The sequence below is a fragment of the Carassius carassius genome, chromosome 36 (assembly GCF_963082965.1).
Source record: "Carassius carassius chromosome 36, fCarCar2.1, whole genome shotgun sequence".
In the NCBI taxonomy this organism is placed as follows: domain Eukaryota; kingdom Metazoa; phylum Chordata; class Actinopteri; order Cypriniformes; family Cyprinidae; genus Carassius; species Carassius carassius.
The window spans coordinates 29,572,346-29,594,768 of NC_081790.1; the positions used below are offsets into that span (position 1 = coordinate 29,572,346).

The window sequence follows — 22,423 nt, forward strand, 5'->3', positions numbered from 1 at the left end:
CTAAATAATGATCTGAGATATCATCACTTGGCTGAATAATTTCAACACCATCAACATCAATTCCATGTGACAGTATTAAATCTAGAGTATGATTTCGACAATGAGTAGGTCCTGAAACGTGTTGTCTAACCCCAATAGAGTTCAGAATGTCTATAAATGCTGATCCCAATGCATCGTTTTCATTATCAACATGGATATTAAAATCACCAACTATTAAAACTTTATCTGCAGCCAGAACTAACTCGGATGTAAAATCACCAAACTCTTTAATAAAGTCTGTATGGTGCCCTGGTGGCCTGTATACAGTAGCCAGTACAAACATAACAGGGGATTTATCATTAACATTTGTTTCTCTGGATAATGTTATATGAAGCACCATTACTTCAAACGAGTTATACTTGAAGCCTGCCCTCTGAGAAATCCTGAAAATGTTGTTATAAATTGAAGCAACACCTCCACCTTTGCCTTTTAGACGCGGCTCATGTTTATAACAGTAATCTTGGGGGGTGGACTCATTTAAAATAATGTAATCATCAGGTTTCTAGCCAGGTTTTAGCCAGTAAAGTTGTTTTTCATTTGAGTAAAAGATGAATTATAATACTATTTGTATGCCTCTATCTGATAACAGTAAAATTAAATAATTAAAAAAATTTATAAATTTATAGGGCTATTGTAAAAATCATTTCATGCATTCAAATAATTAGACATACTTAAACAGAGTTTGGTAACAATAAAAATAAAATAAAACACATTTCATAGGTCCCTAAAAATGTATCTGATTGTATAGGTTTCATTTTTTTTAATCAATAAGACAATTTAACCATTAAAATGTAATAATAATAGTGGAATCCATAAAAGTTAAAATGGGGAAAAAATTTAATTTAGGAAGAAATAAAGTGATTTCATAGGGCCCTACATGTGAGTTGACGCCTCTTGTTTGGAGGCGTGTTGAATGACTCCAGTTTCTGTGCTTCTCCAAGGTTCTGGCTCAGAACTCCAGCTATGATCCTCAAGAGACTCTGGTGAAGCTGCAGAGTGAGATCAAGGAGACGGGAGCGCTGCTGGGAGAGGATCTGAGCACCTATGGGATGAACACACTTTTCACAAAAACAAATGTGTGTGTGTGGCTGCGCAGCATCAGTGTGTTCTGTGAGTGTGTGTGTGTGTGGTGAGCCCATGATCGCAGGAGAGGCCGGTGTGTGGGATAACTACAGTGTGAAGAAGCAGCTGCTTCACTCCTGATGAGTTGTAGCAGATCTTATGACGGCTCGACACTGTCTCTGTGTGTGAAGCGACCTCAACACACTCTGAAGGGAACTGATGGCGTTTTCTTTCAGCCCGTCTCTGTGTAATAATCACTGTGCTGCTTTATAAGTGGCTTCAATTCTGCTTTTCCAAAAGCACCACCTGCTGTCAACTTACAAGTATAAATTAAAGCAATAAGCCCAAAGCCGCTTAGCACTGTGCCTAACAATGCTCCTTAACTGTTATAAATTCAGTGTAAAACAACTGAAGGAAACACCATTTCTATGCGACGATGCAAACTAAAGTAAACAACCTTCATGAAGGGCCCTTGTGAGTTTATGACTCAGTTTCACCAAGTGCTTAGCTAAAGCCGGGACTAACTTTGATAAAAATGCCTTAAAAAAAACATTAAGAGGTGTGTATCTCAACACTCATATTGTAAGAAAGATGTTTTCAGTTGAGACGGCTCAAACGTGCATTTTAAGCAGGGACTTGTCTGTGAAACCCGGGGGTATTTCTCACAAGTCTTTATTTCTTGTAATTATATCTCCTGACGGCACCCATTCACTGCAGAGGATCCGGTGGTGAGCGAGGCTCTCTCATATGAAGAAACTCTTGGACTAATCTTGGATGGCCTCGAGTAAATCTTCAGCAAATTTTTATTTTGGGGTGAATTATTTCTTTAATGCGTACACACATAGAAACATTAATACAAAAAGTATGTCCGGTTCAAAACAAAATCTATCACAGAGTTTTCCAAAAGTCTCATACAGCAAGACATCACAATCTCATGGCAGTTTAACTTTTTCACATTTTGGTGAACTAGTGGCCAATTTGTGAAATTTTGTCTAATCTTGCTTTATTTCTAAAAAATCATGTTTTTGCATGATTCACACAGCACAAATTCATACAAAATGGTAAAATACTGTAGTTCTGGTTTCCCATGAGCTCGAGCTGATCAGGCACAAATGAAACCAATGGAATGTGTTTAAGTTTAAGGCAAGCACATAAAACATCAGAATCGAAGCGCTGCTTGGGCTTCATTTCATCAGCTGCACAGACCTCAAAGAATCCAATGATTCGAAGTATGGTTTATATTTTTTTGTGTGTGTGATATTGTGCTTGAGTGTGGCCCGTGCACCAAATAATGCTCAGCTTACATGTGCTTCATTTAAAGCATTCGTTAAAACTCATTTGATGTGACATGATATCCTCAACCTGGTTACACTTAAATAAATCCTAGGAAGGTGAAACAAGAGGGGAACAAAAAACAAACTTGGTTCAATAACATAATCAAACAGAAATCAGATGCAAAAAGGAAAAGAACGTCATTTAAAACAGTGGGATTAATGCACATCATTATGTGTTAAACACATCACTCCCAGCAGAACTCAGCCGCCCTGTCCTTGATCCTGATTGGGTGTCACTGGTCCTCATCCTTGATCCTGATTGGGTGTCACTGGTCCTCAGAGCTCGCTCTTCTGCTGGGGTTTGAGCTCGTCTGGAGACCGCTGGCAGTCACACAGAGCGCTGGGATCAGACGGCTGAGGAACCAGCTCCATGTCGGGATGAACCACAGGCCGTGTGCTCTGACGAGCTGCGTACGTCTGTAGAAACACACAAAATTACACACCACTGACCTCTTATGACCCTGCGCTCATCAGGAAACAAACAGGTTGTTAGAAATCAAACATTTTGAAATGTAATTTTTCTGGTTTTGTTAGTATTATGTCGGTCTCATAATCTTGCACTGGTTTCGAGCAGCGAGGAATTACTGGTAATTCTGAGGAGCATATATATTTTTTTAAATGATTGTAAAGATACATTCAAATAAAATGAATCATATAGAAACGAAAATCTCACAGTTGTTTCCCTGTAGTTCAAAGTAAAGTAGTAGTAACATGCCAATCATTTTTTGCATATTAATGAAATAATAGCCTATAAACTGATTATATTTGACCTGTTATTACCCGCATACCTGCTCGTGATGTCTTAATTATTTAATGTATGTTTAGATAAATCTGTTATGAAACAAGTTATGAATCATGGAAACTTATCTCAACAACCAATACACATTTTATGATTTAGATGCTTATTGCATTATGTGCAATTTACGTTTGCATACATGTTGAGTGCTTACGGTTTTATATTTCTATTATTATATATATTTTAAGTTTAACCTCTAAAAACCCAACTTTAGGTCAAGTGTGGAGAAACTCAGCTGTTGGGTTACATTGGTACATTACATTTTTAGCCCGAAAGTTGGGTTGAAAAATACAAATCTAGTTCATGTTTAGTTTTTTTGGTCATGATGTCAAAGCAAGGACTGTGCCGAACCGAAGTTATCCTCTAGTATCTCTCACCTGAAGTACGCTGTAGTAATAGCAGTAGAGTCTGTGAGGCTGAAGCAGATCTCTGACCAGCGACTGTCCGCTCTTCGCTATGGCCTCCACCTGCGTGTCATTCTTCTGCACATATCAAACCACGAGAAGTGTGTGTGTGTGTGTGTGTGCTCACAGAACAATACACAGCGCTGATGTCAGCAGTGTGTACCTGAGCCCAGCGGATCTTCTGGAGGAGGTCAGACAGGTCTCTCTTCACAGGGATGTAGTGCACTCCTGCTTTCAGATGTGTGTAGAAGTGCTCGTAGTACGGCGAGTCCTGCTTGAAGACCAAGCTGTTCCCCAGCATCAGGTACGGAAACCTGTAGGCCGCTACCGTCCCGTCCACGTTCACCTGGTATTTGTACTAGAAGACGAGAACTGAGCATTCTTCGGGCTGTCTGTTTAACACATTCATTCATTTGTTATGAAACAATAGCACGATTCAGATATTTTAACGCCCTGCATTTCATGCATGTCATCTTACATTTCAGGGTTCAGTTGGCTGTTGAAGAATGTGATGCATCCATAAATGCAGTTATGCACTAAAATTCAAGATATTGTGGCAAAAAAAAATGTTTTTGTCTCATATTTATTTCATATGAAACGTGATATCACATGAGTGCTGTTTCTGTCCAGAATAGCACGAGTGTGAATATGATTTTATACAACAGTTCAGTTAAATGTGTTATATTTTACACACAATATGTGTCCCTGCAGCACAGAAGCAGTCATCGGTAGCACAGGGATATTTGTAGCGATAGACAACAATACATGGTATGGGTCAAAATTAAAACATAAGCTTTAAAGCAATCTGTTGTGCATCTCCGGTGTTTAGTGTCTGACTGAATCCTTGTTTTGAACGAATCATGTGAATCAATGATTCAAAGAGATGAATGAATCAGCTGTTTGAACGAATCACATGAATGAATGACTCAAAAACAGATTTAGTTTTAGTTTTCATTTCATCATTTCATAAACAACAAAATATTAAAGGTACAGTTCACCCCCAAAAAAATGTTCTCCTTACGACGTTTTAAACCTGTACGACTTTTGCACAACATAAAAGAAGATACTGAAGACTTGATAAAGCTGTATGTCACTGTATGAAGAAAAATACTGAGATTTTTCTTAAGTTATCTTTTTATGTTCCACAGCTTATGTTGGGCCATTGTAGCCTAAACATTTATGTGTAATACATTTCAAAATCAAATATTTATTTTAAAGCTACTATTTGTCTACTTTATATTTTCTCTTTCAGCACAATAAAGGCTTTAAATGATCATTTGTGGGTAATTTCACAGCCACTTCATCACTAACCTTAAAGAAGTCGAAGAATCCCACCAGAGGTGCTTTTCCCAGATCCTTCTCTCGGTCGCTGAAGAAAAAATATGCAGTTATTCCCGCATCGAGCAGCTCTGGATTATCTTTGGACATTGTGACCAGACGCAGACGCTCCTCTCGACTGTCCCGGCCTCGGAAGAACGCCTTCTCCGTTTTATCTGACCACACAGGACCTGGACAACCAGAGAGAGACGCTGATGCTGGACACTAGGGATATTATCGGTATCATCACATGACGATATGAAACGATAGGTCTTACAGGCAAAAACTGTACATTTAAACTGCTGCGGCTCTTAGTTTTGTTTTCTCAAAGTGCACTAGATAGATTCATTTAAGTTTAACGATCACATCATGGAGTTCTCTGGCAGGGGTGTGGATGTGCACCTGTGTTGCCCTGCACAGACAGCAGGTCAGTGGTGACGCCCCTCATGGCCTCCAGAGACGAGTGTGTGATGTCATACGTGGGGAGGATGATGTCACGCGTGTCCGTGGAGCCACACCACGAGATGATGGGCAGCGGACCGGGTTCATCTCCCGCCTTCCTGTCCTCCATCGGCCAGTCTCCCACATTAATATAAAACTCCACATCCGGTAACTTCACCTGGTGGAGACGGCACAGACAGAACATTAATCACCACAGCGATGCACGGGTGAAATACTCCCAAAACGTCTGAGAAAAAAACGTAACTCAAACCTGGAAATAAAAATATTTATTTGGATTCTGAAAAAAATACTAAATTAAAAAAAAAATGTTAATGCAACATTTTACTTTTCACAATTGTTACAACGGAAGTATAATTTCATAATAATAATTTTGAATGAATCGAATAAATGAATGACTCAAAAATGAAAAAAACAATTCTGTCATCAGTTACCCTTACGTTGTTTCAAACATGTAAAATTTAAAATAAAAAGAATAATACATGCAACTCAAAGTGCTTCAAAGGGGCGCAGATATTGTGTGGAATTGCATGGTCAATATATATTAAAGTAAGAAACTGCCAAAAAAATCCTGAACACAACCTCAATTCAGACTCACAGGCAACCTTAAAAACCTGTTTTAACTCGTGGTTCAGAAACATGAGTGCTGGGAGCCTGTTTCTCTTCTTCTTCTGGTAAACAATTCCAAACATTTTGGGGCAGAATGACTGACAGGTTTAAAAAACCTGCATGAGAAGATCCCAAACCGTGCTCTGGAGCAGACTTTGACTCAGACAGTCATTGATCACCCTTCAGTGAACCAGTGCCGTTTCATTACAATTTCAGCAGCAAAAAAAACAAAATGTTTAGAAAGACAAAGCGCCAGATTTACTAACAGCCGTCTTCTGGCGTTAAAATACTAGTCAGAATTAGCACGGAAAAAAATCTTGAATATGCATTTATAACATTTATGGGAGGAGAGTCTTCAAATGAATCACGTGCAATGTTTGCACTTGTCAGATTACTAGTATTTGCTCCATTATTTAAGGTCTTAAAGCAGGCAGTAATATGCGCTGGTCATTATGGAGATGATGTGCATCGTTAGTGAACCACACACAGAGCTGGACTCGTCTCACCTTGCGTGCGAGGGACAGCAGCATCTCGTCGGAGAACATCTTGAAGTCGGTGTACTTGCCCAGCGAGCGGCGGTGCAGCTGGTTGTGGATCAGGCTGTAGTGCAGCAGTCCTCCTCGTCTGGAGAAGCGCTCAGGAACCTCCTGCAGGAGCCGCTGGAGGTCGATGGACGGGAAGGACAGGAAGTCCTGCTGGATCTGCGGCTCGTCCTCGGGACACTGCAGAGCGCTCCTCCAGACGAGCGGATCCGGCTCAGGACACACACAGGACTCGTGATACACCGGACCTGACAGAGACACCACTTTAATCACACTACATACATTAATACAATTAAGTGCACCTTTTTTCACAAGGAGTGTGTTTGCTGTTAACACAAGCTACTCTATGTGATCCCACAACATCTGTGAGGACAAAACAGGGAAATTGAGTATATATTACAGACCATATCTATCAATGCTAGAAAAAAACTGGATAGATATGAGGAAAAGCTCCCTTTACCCTTGAGAGTGTAGGGAGAGTGTGCCACAGGCTCGTCTTGATACAAGACTTCAATCTTCAGACCCTTGGAGGAGCTTCCGTAGAGTCTGTATCTGACCAGAAGAGAGCCGTCGCCCCGATCTAAAGGAGCCGGGACATGGACACGAACAAACTCCTTCTCCAGAGACCAGACCTTCACTCTGAACGAGTCTGGACCTGAAACCAACACACACACACACACACACACACAACACACACACACACAACACACACACAACACACACACACAACACACACACACACTCACACACAACACACACACACAACATACACACACACACACACACACACACTGCATGAAGAGGAATAAAGAAACAGCAACTAAAATCTGCTATAAACTTTCACAAACTATATATATATATATATATATATATATTCTACAACATTTATTTATTATTATTTATTTTATTATTATTATTTTCAAATATACTTTTACATTTATTTAAAAAATATAAAAAATGGACAAAATTATAAAAGATAATATATGCTTCAAAATACATTTGCATAAATATATGTTCTACCAGTATATTGTTTAAATATATTTAAGTTATTAATATATGTATATTAAATCTATATCTATCTATTTATCTATATATAAAACATTCAATTAAAATTGAAAAAATATATATTTGGGGATATATATATATATATATATATATATATATATAACAGTTTTCTTGAATAAAAAAATATATAATACCAAATTAAAAAAAAAAAAAAAATATATATATATATATATATATATATATATATATATATATATATATATATATATATATATATATATAAATATATTTTTATATAATAATAATAATAATATATATATAATTTTGTTTTACTATATGTATATATTATTTTTTTATTTAGTTTTATTTATTTGATCTCTTGGCTATTCCATCCACATTTGCAACTAGCCTAGAAATGTATTTTCTTGTCCCTGAAATACATTTTAAAATATATTTTTATTTATTATTTATATATTCTATTTATTATTTGTATTTGAGAGTTGAAACTAAATATATTTTCAATATTAACAATATATTTCATTGCGCTCCACAGTATATTTGTCACATGTTTCTCTCACCGGGAGACGCACTGATGTTGTGTCCCTGTGAGTCCACGCTCTGGATGTAGAAGTATCTGACCGGAAGTACAGCATCTGGGCTCAGTCCAGGACCCCAAACTAAACATTTCCGCGCGTCAATCTCTGCACTCCCACTAAAGCCCACACTTACACAGACTGCAGCGACGAGCGAGGCGAAGACAACATTCGAGAAAGCGTTTCTGATCTTTAAACGAGGGACCATTTTCACTGCAGCTCCTGTCGATCAGAGCAACGGGGACTGAACAAATACTAAACTACAGCTAAAGTTCGCTGCACAACTGCTAATGATTTGTTGACATAACTAATACAGACGTGTTTTGCTTTTCGACTGTTATAGAACGAGATTTGTTGCATTAAAGTAGAAAATAGCACGTTAAGAATAATTAGGGTGGATTTTGTGTGAGGCGCTTGTGCCGCGGTGCGCCTCAAAAATAAATCCGGCGAGTTTCAAAAAGTATTCAAGAGTTCCGGATCTTCTGTTCCGATTCAGTGAGTCGGAGCCGATTCATTTCAATGGTTCGTGAAGCTGTTGACGCCTTTAATTTTTAACTGACGCTGGGTCAGGTTTACAATTTAGGTTTGTTTTTAAATTACTGTAACTTACCTTTTAATAGTTATGCGTGATTAACACAAAGCCAAGCTCCACCCACAACAAGGACTAGAAATAAAAATAAAATAACACAAATTTTACAGAACCATCATTAATTGATGGTTTAATTAATGGTATTTAATTGTTATGTTACACGTTCATTTAAACATTTATAGCTTAGTTTGTAAAAGGCATCAACCATATAAAATACATGTTGCGTATGTATTATTATTATTTTTTTCATTGTTTTCGAAAGGTTTTAAACAACTGTTTTAATTTGTAATTTGTTAAATTAATTCGGATTTTCGAAAAACTTTGTTTCCAGCAATAAATGTAAGTTCATAATATAATGCAATTGTTTTAATGGTGTTTAATGAAAAGAAATGCATGTGCCTATCTTTTATTTATTTGTGTTTTAGAAAATGTTGTTTAGTTCATAGGTAAAATGTGACATGGACTGAACACATTCTTGAAAAGTTCGTTATTGTGTGAGAAATGCACTGCTTGAGCTGTGTTTTGTTCATTAATTGTGAAAAGTTGTGCATTTTTAAACTCAAAGCTGAAAAGTTCTCAAACATTACAAAAAATAAGACTTTAATAAAGTCTTTATTGATTATGCACTGTAAAACAACTGTAGCAAAATATATTAAATTTTCAGTAAATAATTAATCTAATTAAGTAACAGAGTTGACAGAATTATCCGATGCACTGTCCATTCTGCTACACTATGACACATTGTTACTCTACTTTGGTAACAGATTGTGATGGTAACAGAGTTGAAAATTTTATTTTATTTTTTGCCAAAAACTCCACTTGCTAGCATAAATGCCAAGAGCACATGGCACTAATGAAATCATGATTAAAATACCTTTAAATAATCCAATGTGTGATCAGTAATACATTTTGTTTCCCTTTTGAAATTGTGCTAACAGCGTTGACGTTCTTCAAAATAACTCCTGGTGTAAGAATTTTCTAGATTAAAATATTTTCTCAGAGAGAGCACACAGACTGTTCAGTGCTTCAGGTCTTATCAGTGAGGGAGAGTGACATCATTTCCTGTTTCCTACAGAGTCATGGGAGAAGATTGCACCAGTGTAAAGGCAAAGTATGGTACGGTAACAGAGTTGACGCAAGATTTATGGACTCACGTTTTTATAAGAACAAAGTTATTTTTAAACAATTTAATTTTGTAGAATTAAGTAAATTAGTATTTAGGGCTTTTATAAATAAAATGAATGAAATATTACAAAAAGAAAAGTACAGATAAATATTTTGATTACGCAATGATACAAGATGTAAAAAGTGCACTGACTAATTGAGACAAGAAATCGTGATTTTGAGCTGTTAAAGACCCTTTTTACACAAATTATTATATTGTTATTGACTGTAGAAACTTGTAATTCATAACAATATGTAACAAGTTATTTAAAAAAAAAAAAAAAAAAGTTCAAAATATAACCATTTTTTTAAAAGAATGACTTCTGACACCAAATGTACCTGCAATTATAGAATCACCCGTATATACTGAAGTGTTCATCTGTTCATGCTTTTCCAGCAAAATATTACCCAAAAACAGTGACGGGGAGAAACGAGTTACATGTAACGGCGTTACCTAATTTAATTACAAAATAAATGTAACTGTAATCAGTTACTGTTACTAAGAAAAAATGTGTAATTAAATTACAGTTACTTATGAAAATGTAAACGATTACAAAGGGGATTACATTTGAATATTTACACACATCCACATACAGATTTAACTGATTTCTTTTCCAAATTACACTGAGACATACGGGCCTATAATCTCCACGATGTTGAAAACACAGTGTGGTCCACAGAATCCAGTCATTTATTCATTGTAATTTTTTGATTAACTATTTTATCCAAACCATTGTTAGATGCAGTGTTTCCTATAGTTATGCAAAGATCAGTAAACTATTTATTATGATTTTAAATCTGCGTTGAACTTCAGATCAATCTCAAAGTGAAAGGCAGAACTAAAGTCTAATGTGGATGTGTTCAAATGTGATCATCTTAATTCAAGTGATGAAGGATTGTCAAACTCTGACAGTGTTGAGCTCTACTGTAAGGTTAACCCTGCATACTGTAAATGTTTGAAAATGATTAACAGTTGGAAATAAACATTCGTTAGAAATTTAGAAAAGTAAAGTAATAATCAGTTACATTAATAAAGTAATTGAAATAGTTACACTACTATGACATTTTAAACAGGGTAACTTGTAATCTGTAGCCTATTACATTTCCACAGTAAGCTTCCCAACACTGGACACAGAGCAACAGAAGAGGCGAGTCTTGATCAATGAATATCAAGCAATGATTTGAGGTACTCTGGGGAAGCAAGACCCGAGTTTATGACCTCTGAATATGAACATCATAAACAGAAGCACTGTTGTGTTTTTGTAATGTGACACACCTGTCTGCTATCAGTCCTGTCCTTGTGTGGTATGCAAACGCCTCATTTCTACGATATCATGCATCTAAAAACAGCACAGCACAAGCTTCTGTTGTTGTGGATGGTCAAGATAACGCACTCAACACATATTTTAACAGTTATCCACTGGATTGCTGCTGTGACCTGATTGGCTGCCCATAGAGCCACATCCATGCTGTCCCTCTCTGAATATACTCACCTCGTTGACTGGACCAGATATGAAAATATGGGTTTAGAGAGAGAATCACACATTACCCATTTAAACAGAAAAAAAAATACATTTATATTTAGATAGGTAGGGGGGGGGGTCATATCTGTCAAGAACTTGCTGTTGAGTTTTGTAATTTTGAAAGTTCAATTTGAACATAATAAAATAATGGGGGGGGGGGTATATTTCACATGAGAGGAAGCAATGCCTCCATCACGATATTCGTCTGTGATTGGTCCATGCGATAAATCCTGTCTCTTGTGTTGATGTGGGCATTCGTGAATCAGTCTGAATGAACTATATTATAGCGTTGATGGGAAGACTAACTTAAAAAAGTAAGTAAGCAACTCACACACTTAGATTTGACCACCCTGTTACGTCAAATTAAGACTTTACAAAACATTATATGTGTGAGTTTTTAGTGAGGAATCATCTTGGTGAAATTTAAAGTAAATCTCTGTGTCTGTGAACAATAGTTACCTAGCTTTGATGACTGATGAAACGAAAAATTCCATTATTAAAAAGTATAGCTGAACATTTAAATTGTTACTGCGTGGAATAGATGTAAATAATTTAGACCCAGCTAACAGATTTCGATTTAAAATTCAACATTCTAGGAACATTGATTTGTAACATTCCAAGAACATAAAAATGTCCAGTTTCCTTAATGTTAGTATAATGTTATTTAAAGGTTAGTATGATGTTCCTGAAACATTCAATAATTCAAACACCTGCTGTGAACAAGCACTGAAAGAAAGAGAAATAAGAACACAAAATACAACTTTCTTCAGCTACAGCCTTAGACGAACTGAAGATACAAGACTTTAAATCTCTCAAGATCTGATTAAACAACTCCACAAACAGCATCACCAGCTTCAGTTATTACTAACCAGATTTACTTTATTTCTGTTAAGCGTCTACAGAAGATCTTACTGAGAATTAATAGAGGATTAGATGTTGACGTCTTATTGAAAATGTTATTTAAAGTCAGAGTTTGTTTTAGTTTACGGTGGGAGCACTGAATGTGTTTTTGTGCTGGTGTGAAGTATGTCACCATTGTTGTGATTCATACACTTAATGTTGATGTCAGTGAGTGTATTAATGACGCAAAACATTATTTAAACAAATAGTTAACAAAGACCATATTTATACACTCCCAAGCATCAACATTCAGCATCTGAATTGCAATAAGAGCATTACAAGGTTTTCACAATGTTTGAGCTACTTAAACCACTTTAATGCAATGCATGGTGAGCTGATTTATCGACACAGAAATGTTTTCTGAAAACACCTGCAATTGTTGCAAAAGAAGCATTTCGATAAAAGTCAAGGGTCAAGAGCCCAACTAAATCAAACACTGATCTCCATGATGGTGATGTCAAACAATTTCAATAAGACGTCAACATCTAAACCTCAGTTTATTCTCAATAGGGACTTTTATTGAATGTTTCAGGGACGCCATATTAACCTTTAAATAACATTCTACTAACATTAAGGAAACTGGACATTTTTATGTTCTTGGAATGTTACAAATCAATGTTCCTAGAATGTTGCATTTTAAATCAAAATTAAGTTGAAAGAACGTTTGAAGAACATCATAACTTTTAAAAACTTTAATTGTTATGTTCCTAGAACCAACACTGAATATTTGGGGAATGTTCTTGTAACAAAATTCCTGTTAGGCGGGGAGGTGTTTTGCTAGTGGAACATGTTCATAGTTTGTGTTGAACTGCACCTGTTATGGCTCTGATAAATCTCCAGTGTGAACTTATTGACAACAACTTTGCAAAACCGAGAGGAGAAGTCAAAGATGAGAAACAAAAGTCTGAAGCTGAAGAGGGAGGGTGTATGGACCTCTTTTATATCACGAAAATAACCAGATGTGCCTTGCAGTCCAGTTTTGCTTTCTCTTTCTGAAGGCCAAAACGTTTTATGACTGCCAATACTTGGAATTAAGTTCCCTATATGGAACATGTTCAGTTGAATACATGGTCACAAATACATACAGAGCATGTGCTTTTCTTTAAAAACCAGACATAGCAAAAGAATAAATAACTGAAGGTAACAGACATTTTGGAACAAATACACTGTCTAAGCTATCTTCCATCACGTGGCTGCAGTGGTCTACAGAGACCTCTGGAAGGAAACTATTATTGAAGCAAGGTACATTTGAACACGTAGCAGTTTAACACGTGGCAGAAGTCAGAATGTGATACACCAACATGTAACTTGAAAATGTAAAGTACAATAATAAGTCAACAGGCGTCCCAAATTCGAATCCTGACTCCCGTCTCTCATCGCTCTTTCACTTCCGGTCAGTTATGATCAGCACTATAGTCATAAAAAAGGCGAAAATACCAAAAATAAACAAATGCATAAAAATATTAAAACCTTTTTTTACATTTTAATTTTAATGTTATTTTGAAAAATAAATGCAGAATCCAAAATTTTTATAAATGTGTACCTATATTAAGAATATTTTAACTGGATAGTTTTTTAAAGCTCTGCTGGTCCTGCATGCAGTGCATCTGTGCCTTCACAGTCCCCTGCTGTCACCGGTTTGAGCTTCGTGTCTGATCTTGCTGTTCCTCAGCGCAGGAATGTGACACCTGTAGGCGGATGTTTGTGGACCTGGTGGGTGGAGCGTAAGTGTGTCATCTTACTATTTCCTGAAGTCTTCAGAGGAATTGTCAGCGACCCTGACAGAAAAAAGCCTCACTGTCAGACAGAAACCTCTCCTCACTCGTCCAACATGGTAAGAGACGTCTCTCTTGTAAACTGTGTCTTGTAGCAGATAGTTGTAACATGTGCTCTTTGTCTGAGTGTGTGTTTAAGTCTGTTGGTCGTATGAGTGAATGGCTGGCTGTGTGTGTTTGTGTGATTGTTCACATGAGTGGTCAGTCTGGTTCACTGCATGCTGTTTCGTGTTTGAGGTCATGGTTGATGTAAATGTTGGTGGGATTTCTTCTGCCTGTTTTAATGAAAGCACATTCTTATTCCCTTCACGTGACAGCAGCTTCAAACCAGTTTGTCTTCTTTTCAGCTTTTCAGACTACCTAAAATGTCCCTTTACACAACCACAAATTAACTCTCCAAACACACACACACACACACAGAGAGAGAGACGGTTTGTGTGAGTTACTGTTCAGTATGTGCCATTTCTATTGAATTCTGTGGTTTTAATCCTAAGCTAATAATATTCAGTCTGTTATGTATCCCTTAAACTTTGTCCTCACACGAACCTTGCTTTTTCATGTTTTAATGAAAACATTATTTATCAGTATTTAGAGTAAACATTATTTATATTTAGTAAGCTGTTTTCATCATAGGAATTTTTTTTAGTTGTACTACATTTGGTCTCCAAAATCCAAAATGTAAGCAAAACCTGAGACATACACGTCAGGGTAAAACTGAAACCACCTAAATAAATATATAAATAAACAAGCAAAAGAAATTAAATCCACAATGTGACATTAATGAATCAACTAATCAAATAACTAATTAAATAAACAATCTGAATGAACGAAATAAACTTAATGAAAAAGATACAGACGTATGTAAAACCAAACACATTAAAATTACTAAATAAAAAGAGCAGAAAAATTAATGAAAATATTTGCAAAAACAATAATGGTATATCAATGATGCCAAAACATCAAACACCCTATTCTACAGTAATGCGTGTGTGTGTGTGTGTGTGTGTGTGTGTGTGTGTGTGTGTGTGTGTGTGTGTGTGTGTGTGTCAGCAGCGGTCTTTGGAAACTTGTGGTTTCATCATGAGCAAAATGTGATATGTGGCTTTCCAAAAACTGCTTAATAGTTTTATTGAATATGAAAGCAAAGGGTTTTTTTCCACTGCTGCTCTATAAAAGCATATAAAGTGAGAGAAAAGGCTGCTAGATGAGAATTGTGTGATATCCGCTGCACAAACTTTCACACTTTCTGAGGTTCCTCTCTCTCTCTCTCTCTCTCTCTCTCTCTCGTTCTCTCTCTTGTTCTCTCTCTCTCTCTTGTTCTCTCTCTCTCTCTCTTGTTCTCTCTCTCTCTCTCTCTCTCTCGTTCTCTCTCTTGTTCTCTCTCTCTCTCTTATGTTCTCTCTCTCTCTCTTGTTCTCTCTCTCTCTCTCGTTCTCTCTCTCTCTCTCTTGTTCTCTCTCTCTCTCTCTTGTTCTCTCTCTCTCTCTCTCTTGTTCTCTCTCTCTCTCTCATGTTCTCTCGTTCTCTCTCTTGTTCTCTCTCTCTCTCTCATGTTCTCTCTCTCTCTCTCTCTCTCTCTCGTTCTCTCTCTTGTTCTCTCTCTCTCTCTCTTGTTCTCTCTCTCTCTCTCATGTTCTCTCTCTCTCTCTCGTTCTCTCTCTTGTTCTCTCTCTCTCTCTCATGTTCTCTCTCTCTCTCTCTGCAGGTCTGCAGGACATTGTTTTGGAGGCTTGTGTTTGTGACGCTGATGTTTGATGCTCACAGAGGTAATGTTGATCCAAATCCACATCCACTGCATTCCATATCACTTTTCTGCATTTGTAACAATCTGTTTAGTTCAATGAACGAGTTCGAAGAAACCACTTGAGATTATTCCCAATGCCTCCGCTTCATTGTGTTTACCCAATGTTGAAATGTTAACACAACCCCCACAGATGGAGCATTAGTCCCCCTTTTCCTGTAAAATCCAAAACACACACACACACACACACACACACACACACACAAGTATGTTTTTCACCTAGTGTAGATGTAAATATCATGTATGTTAGGTGCTTTCAAGTGTTGGGGAAAGTAACTTTAAAAAAATAATGCATTATCTGTGTTACTCGCTTAAAATGTAACTAATTCTGTTACTTGGTTATTTTTTATTGAAAGTGATGTGTGACGTTACTTTGGTGTTACTTTTTCTCATCTGGGCTGGTCTTGCTTGTTTGTTTCTAATATAAAAAGTTTTTGGCAAATGTTAAAGCCCTTTCACACCAAAAGTGAAGCGAATAAGCCTCAGGCTGAAGGAAGAGTACATTCACGTCTGTACAGAAGAGGACACAGCTCAAACCATTCTGGAGCACATGATGAATATGAAAAAATTATGTTTATCTTAAGTCATTTATGCTTATTAGTATGGTTGAATTGCAGCAAAGACATTGGTTAATAAAGTTATCTTTACAGATATCTTTACTCCTCCACAAGCTCTGTGTCCCTTCCGTGTATTACAGTAGTACAGACAGAAATAGCAGACTTTCCAGAGTCTATAATCATGTCTTTGGTCTGAGCTATATTTAAGTTATGCACAGAGAAACAAAATCCTCCACCACAGATCCACGAGATGGCTTTTTTAAAAACTTTTATCCTTTTAAAAGCCCTAGTCACTGTAAGAGCATCAATATCAAATGCTGCATTATTTTGAATTAGTAATCGACCGATATAGATTTTTATATAACAGATACCGATACCAATTATTTGCATGTTTATGTGACCGTGTTACTGTTACTGTTATGACGTAAATAAATGACTGAGTGAAGCAAGAACTTACTTCACTTTGGTTTTTCCTCTTTTCAGTTATCTTTCTTTTTTTTAAAGTGTTGAAAATTAGCAGTCTTTCATGTTAAATTTAATCTTCAAATGATATTTATAAAAAGCATCAACAGCAACAACACTCTTAACAATAAGCAAAATAAATGGAGAACATAAATAAATGACAAGAGTCATATCAACCTTAGGTAGGTCAGTAGGTTTATAGGTTTATAGTAGGTTTATAAGCTGTTTAATAGCTACAGAGTCTATGGAATATTGGAATATAGCAAAGTCAAGTCAAGTCACCTTTATTTATATAGCGCTTTAAACAAAATACATTGCGTCAAAGCAACTGAACAACATTCATTAGGAAACAGTGTGTCAATAATGCAAAATGATAGTTAAAGGCAGTTAATAGTCTCCCCTCAGTATTGGCGATTCCCACAAGATGGCAAGTTTATCGGTAAACCCGATATTACAAAACCGATATCCGATTTTGGAAAAATGGTTTACAAATTAGGGAAAATATCGGTAAACCGATATATCGGTTGAACTCTACTTTGAATCACATTTAAAGTTATTGTGAATGGAAAAAACTGTGGAAATCTAGCACTCTCTATGACTGAATGTGAATACCTCTGTGAGGGATGTGTGCGAGCGGCAGTGAAGAGCTGTGTTTGTTCTCCCTGCAGCTGAGAAGTGTATGGAGATGACAGACCTGGACCTGAAGCATTCTCTGACCGGGACGTCTTTGAAAGTGAGGTTACTGCTCTACACTCGGCTCAATGTGTCCTGTGGTCAGCTGCTGTCCCACCAAGAGCCCTTCAGCAACCCTGGCTTCAACCTCAGCTCCCCGAGCACCTTCCTCATCCACGGTTACCGGCCCACCGGCTCGCCCCCCATCTGGCTCACAAAGTTCGTGCAGCTCCTCCTGGAGCGCCACGACATGAACGTCATCGTGGTGGACTGGAACCATGGAGCCACCAACATCAACTACTGGAAAGTGGTGGATAACACACGCAAGGTGGCTGCAAACCTTACAGACCTCATCCAGAAGATGAAGGTAAGAGGAAAACTACTCAGTGCCATCGAGTCACCTTCATCTCAACAGCAGATAGCAGCCTTTGTAGAATATTACAATCAATATAATACATAGAACTATAGATCTACATTAGAGGAAATTATTCTACTGTTATTAATTTGAAGCTTGAAAAACACTCATAAATTAAAGGATTCTGTTCAGGAGCTTGAAATACATACATGATAGCTATTGATCATCCTTCAACAACTCATATCTGTGTCCCTGCAGCACAGAAGCAGTCATCAGTATCACAGATATATTTGTAGCAATAGACAACAATACATTGTTTGGGTCAAAATTATACATTTCTCTTTTATGCCAAAAATAATTAGGATATTAAGTAAAGATCATGTTCCAGGAAGATGTTATGTTAATTTTCTACTGTAAATACATAAAAACTTTATTATTATTGATTAGTAATATGCATTGCTAAGAACTTCATTTGAACAACTTTAAAGATGATTTTCTGAATATTTAGATTTTTTTGCTCCCTCAGATTCCAGATTTTCAAACAGTTGTATCTCAGACGAATACACTGTCCTCCTACAGGGTTACCACTGGTCCTTGAAATCCTTGAAAGTTTGTGAATCTGAACATATTTTTTCAAGGTCCTGGAAAGTATTTGAAAATAAACATAAATTGATGCAGGTCCTTGAAAGTGCTTGAATTTATTTTGTGCAAGAAGTTTTCTTGAAAAAATTCCATATTATTCCCTCTGGTCCGTTACTTTATTTCGCCAACATTTCGTGGCCTGTGCTTATAAGCTTGCTTGATTTACATTAGTTACGTGCATTTACGTGTTAAGTGTTTCCTGCATGAGGTACTTTGTGTTGTACATTGCCATGATGTTAGAGTGACCAGATTTCCTCTTTTTGGACCTAAAAAAATGCATCTGGGCAGGATTTCTGAATCTCCCAAAATGTGGAATTCTGCTTTTTCTTTCTACAGTCGCCAGTGCATTTTTGTATTAGAGCGCTACGAGGTACTGTTTTCTTAATCCCGCTCCCACTGAATTTCTCAGCATTATTTCCCACTCCCGTGATTTTTGTGTCCAATCCCGCCCGCTCCCTGCAAACATCCTAATATTGCATAATTTTCGCGCATCAGGAAGCCTCTATCAACCCCATAGACAGTAAAAGAAATGGACACAGCGACCCCATTGGATTCAACGGAGACAAATGAATTCAATTAGAAGCACGCACTTCCTGGGGGTCGAGCGTACTGCGCAGACTCAAACTGAGCTTGATGACGTAGATGTCACGTGAGCAACCTATAAGTCTTCTAATGGCTGTGCCAAGAGAAATCTGAATCACCCACCAAATCTTGCTGACATTGTTGAATCATTTTGTCCCGTTGCTTTTATGCACTCTCTATGGGTTTCTCCCTTGACGTTATGTCTCCACATCCCCCCGATAGCCTCATAGACAGTAAAAGATTGTCTGCGAGCTTCTCCTCCTGTCCATACGGTAATTTCTCTACTGTGCGACAGAGAGTAGCTGGTTATGACGCAATCGTTAGCCTATTTTTACAAAAACTGCTTCTATGGGGCCACAAGGTAAGATACAAGCTAATGGGGCCTTTTATACATTTTCGTGTTTCTTTAAAAATAATTAATGGACAAATGGAGACTTTAAATGCCTCAGATGTAAAGTTATTCGCTGTCAAAGTGAAGCCAAAATGAATGGGAGTCAATGGAATGCTAACAGCAGGATGGGGTCCGCTAGCCAATGGCGGCGCCTGGGGAAACTTCAATAAAATATGAAACCCTGCCCCCCCCATCAATCCGCAGAGTATTTAAATCTCTTTTGAAGTAGCCATCTCTCTCTCGTCATCACGTGATAAGTCAAATCTGATTCCTACTCATGTTGAATGCAGGGTTGCCAAATCCACATTTTTCCTGTGGCTACTTTTAAACTGTTAATGGGTTGATTTTCCCTGTGGGTTAAAGGTTTGAAATGTTGCTTAATTACATTTGACTAAAATGTAAAAAGAAAAACTTAAAAGCATATTCATATATCTTTAAACTTCTGGTTACATGAGCCTAAGCTCTTTTCAATAAAATCCATGCTAAAGTTAATATCAGATCATTTTAGAATACAGGATGTGTTGAATATTCTTCAGGTTTATGCAAAACAGAAATACAACAAATAGAATATCAGATCTCTATCATATGGCCAAAAAGAAAAAGAGCTTTTTGGATAGTTGTGTTTGACACATGAAACCTGCAACAATGTATCGTACAAGATCACACGATGTAACCTCGCTCTCACTTCAAATGTGTATCTACATTAAATCCTTGGATCTGAAGTTAATCAAGGTGTGGTAACCCTGCAAACCATACATCAATGGAAATATTATTTATTCAGCTTTATCATTTTTCAGCTCATATCAGTTCAGTATTAATTAGCGGGTCAACCTTAATTGATGGTTTGGTAGGCAACAATGATTATGGTGTTTTTAATTGAAATTGTAATTAGATGTTGTCAGGAATCTTTATTTATTATTATATATATATATATATGTGTGTGTGTGTGTGTGTGTGTGTGTGTGTGTGTGTGTGTGTGTGTGTGTGTATGTGTGTATGTGTGTATGGATGTGTGTGTGTGTGTGTGTGTGTGTATGGATGTGTGTGTGTGTGTGTGTGTGTGTGTGTGTGTGTGTGTGTGTGTGTGTGTGTATGGATGTGTGTGTGTGTGTGTGTGTGTGTGTGTGTGTGTGTGTGTGTATGGATGTGTGTGTGTGTGTGTGTATGGATGTGTGTGTGTGTGTGTGTGTGTGTATGGATGTGTGTGTGTGTGTGTGTGTATGGATGTGTGTGTGTGTGTGTGTGTGTGTGTGTGTGTGTGTGTGTGTGTGTGTGTGTGTGTGTGTGTGTGTGTGTGTGTGTGTGTGTGTGTATGGATGTGTGTGTGTGTGTGTGTGTGTGTATGGATGTGTGTGTGTGTGTGTATGGATGTGTGTGTGTGTGTGTGTAAGTGTGTGTGTGTGTGTGTGTGTGTGTGTGTGTGGATGTGTGTGTGTGTGTGTGTGTGTGTGTGTGTGTGTGTGTGTGTGTATGGATGTGTGTGTGTGTGTGTGTGTGTGTGTGTATGGATGTGTGTGTGTGTGTGTGTATGGATGTGTGTGTGTGTGTGTGTGTGTGTGTATGGATGTGTGTGTGTGTGTGTGTGTGTGTGTGTGTGTGTGTGTGTGTGTGTGTGTGTGTATTATGTTACAGTTTTTATTTTGTTATTTTAGTACTTCAACTTAAATTAAACTAAATGGAAATGAGGAATGTTGCATGGGCACCTAGCTGAAATAAAATGTTTTTAATATCTTAAGTAATTTTACTTATTTGCAGAGGTGGGTAGAGTACCCAAAAACTGTACTCAAGTAAAAGTAAAAGTACTTCTAGAAATATTTACTCAAGTAAAAGTAAAAGTACTAGTCTTGAATAGTTACTTGAGTAAGAGTAAAAGAGTATCGGATAAAAAATCTACTCAAGTAGTTAGTTACTAGTTACTTTGGGTCATATATACTGAGCCTATTTTTATTTAGATATATAGATAAAATGTATGTAATGTATGTGTGCGTGTATAAATGTATATATTTCATCAGCCTTTACTCCAATTTATGTAATTTATTATAAAACCCTGTCTGTTTACTTAAGTAACAGATATAGGTGTCATGCCATAACATATTTTTAATACGACTGACTTTATATTAAATGTGAATTTAACATTGAAAGTTAATGTGATATAAATATTGCTACTAATCTTTCATTGTTCAGAAAGAGAGCAAATAACATTTACATTATTAAAGATCATTTTCACTGACAGTCTAGATTTCAATCACTCTCAGAAACTCCCATTAAAATCACTGAAACTGTTAACACTGTGAAATCAATATCTTAATTAAAGATTCGTACACACATCTGCACTTTGTTGTTCCTGCGAGAGAATTCGCCAGAAAGAGGTATTCAGTCAGCGAGCGAGTGAAGGAAGCACCGGCATTTTAGCGATGACTCATCTGAACGCCTCTGATTGGCCAATGCTTTAATAAGCTCAAAAGAATCATGTGTGATTGGTTATAATGCGCAGCGCTGTATAAACGCATCTATCTCTGGCTCAGCGCCAGCAAGCGATCACAGATCTGATTTTAGCAGCTGATAATATGACTCGCTGAACGTACTCCCGCTGGTGTGATTGTATTAAAATTAATTAAATCTTAATCGGCTATTTTTTGTCTTTTGGAAGCTGCATTTAACTTGACTCCCCTCTGTTATAAGCCACACACGTACAACAAACTAATGTCACAGTGGTATCGTGTACTGTAATCGAATGTAGCCCAAGTTATTACCTGTTAAACAGTAGACAGCACACGCGGTGTTCATCTAATAAGGATCTCCATCGCTAGCAAATAATATCCTTTGCAGATTTGCTTTCAATTCAGTGCA

General features: G+C 37.1%; 2 protein-coding genes across 2 annotated transcripts in view; one reads left to right on the forward strand and one right to left on the reverse strand.

Moving 5' to 3' along the window:
• Positions 1 to 1,886: 1,886 nt before the first annotated feature.
• Positions 1,887 to 8,605, reverse strand: poglut3 (protein O-glucosyltransferase 3). The gene is made up of 8 exons (XM_059526918.1): positions 8,146 to 8,605; positions 7,023 to 7,217; positions 6,527 to 6,810; positions 5,355 to 5,571; positions 4,947 to 5,143; positions 3,799 to 3,993; positions 3,609 to 3,713; positions 1,887 to 2,852 (listed from the first exon to the last, which is right to left on the reverse strand). The coding sequence occupies exons 1-8, from the start codon at positions 8,366 to 8,368 to the stop codon at positions 2,712 to 2,714; spliced, it is 1,557 nt and encodes a 518-aa protein (XP_059382901.1). The 5' UTR covers positions 8,369 to 8,605; the 3' UTR covers positions 1,887 to 2,711.
• A 5,313-nt stretch (positions 8,606 to 13,918) lies between these two features.
• LOC132116822 (lipase member H-like) overlaps positions 13,919 to 22,423 on the forward strand; it is a 13,810-nt gene continuing 5,305 nt past the window's right edge. The window contains exons 1-3 of the mRNA XM_059525687.1: positions 13,919 to 14,170; positions 15,817 to 15,877; positions 17,600 to 17,970. Coding sequence (XP_059381670.1) covers positions 14,168 to 14,170; positions 15,817 to 15,877; positions 17,600 to 17,970 — 435 coding nt within the window. The 5' untranslated portion in view covers positions 13,919 to 14,167. The remainder of the gene's footprint in view (positions 14,171 to 15,816; positions 15,878 to 17,599; positions 17,971 to 22,423) is intronic.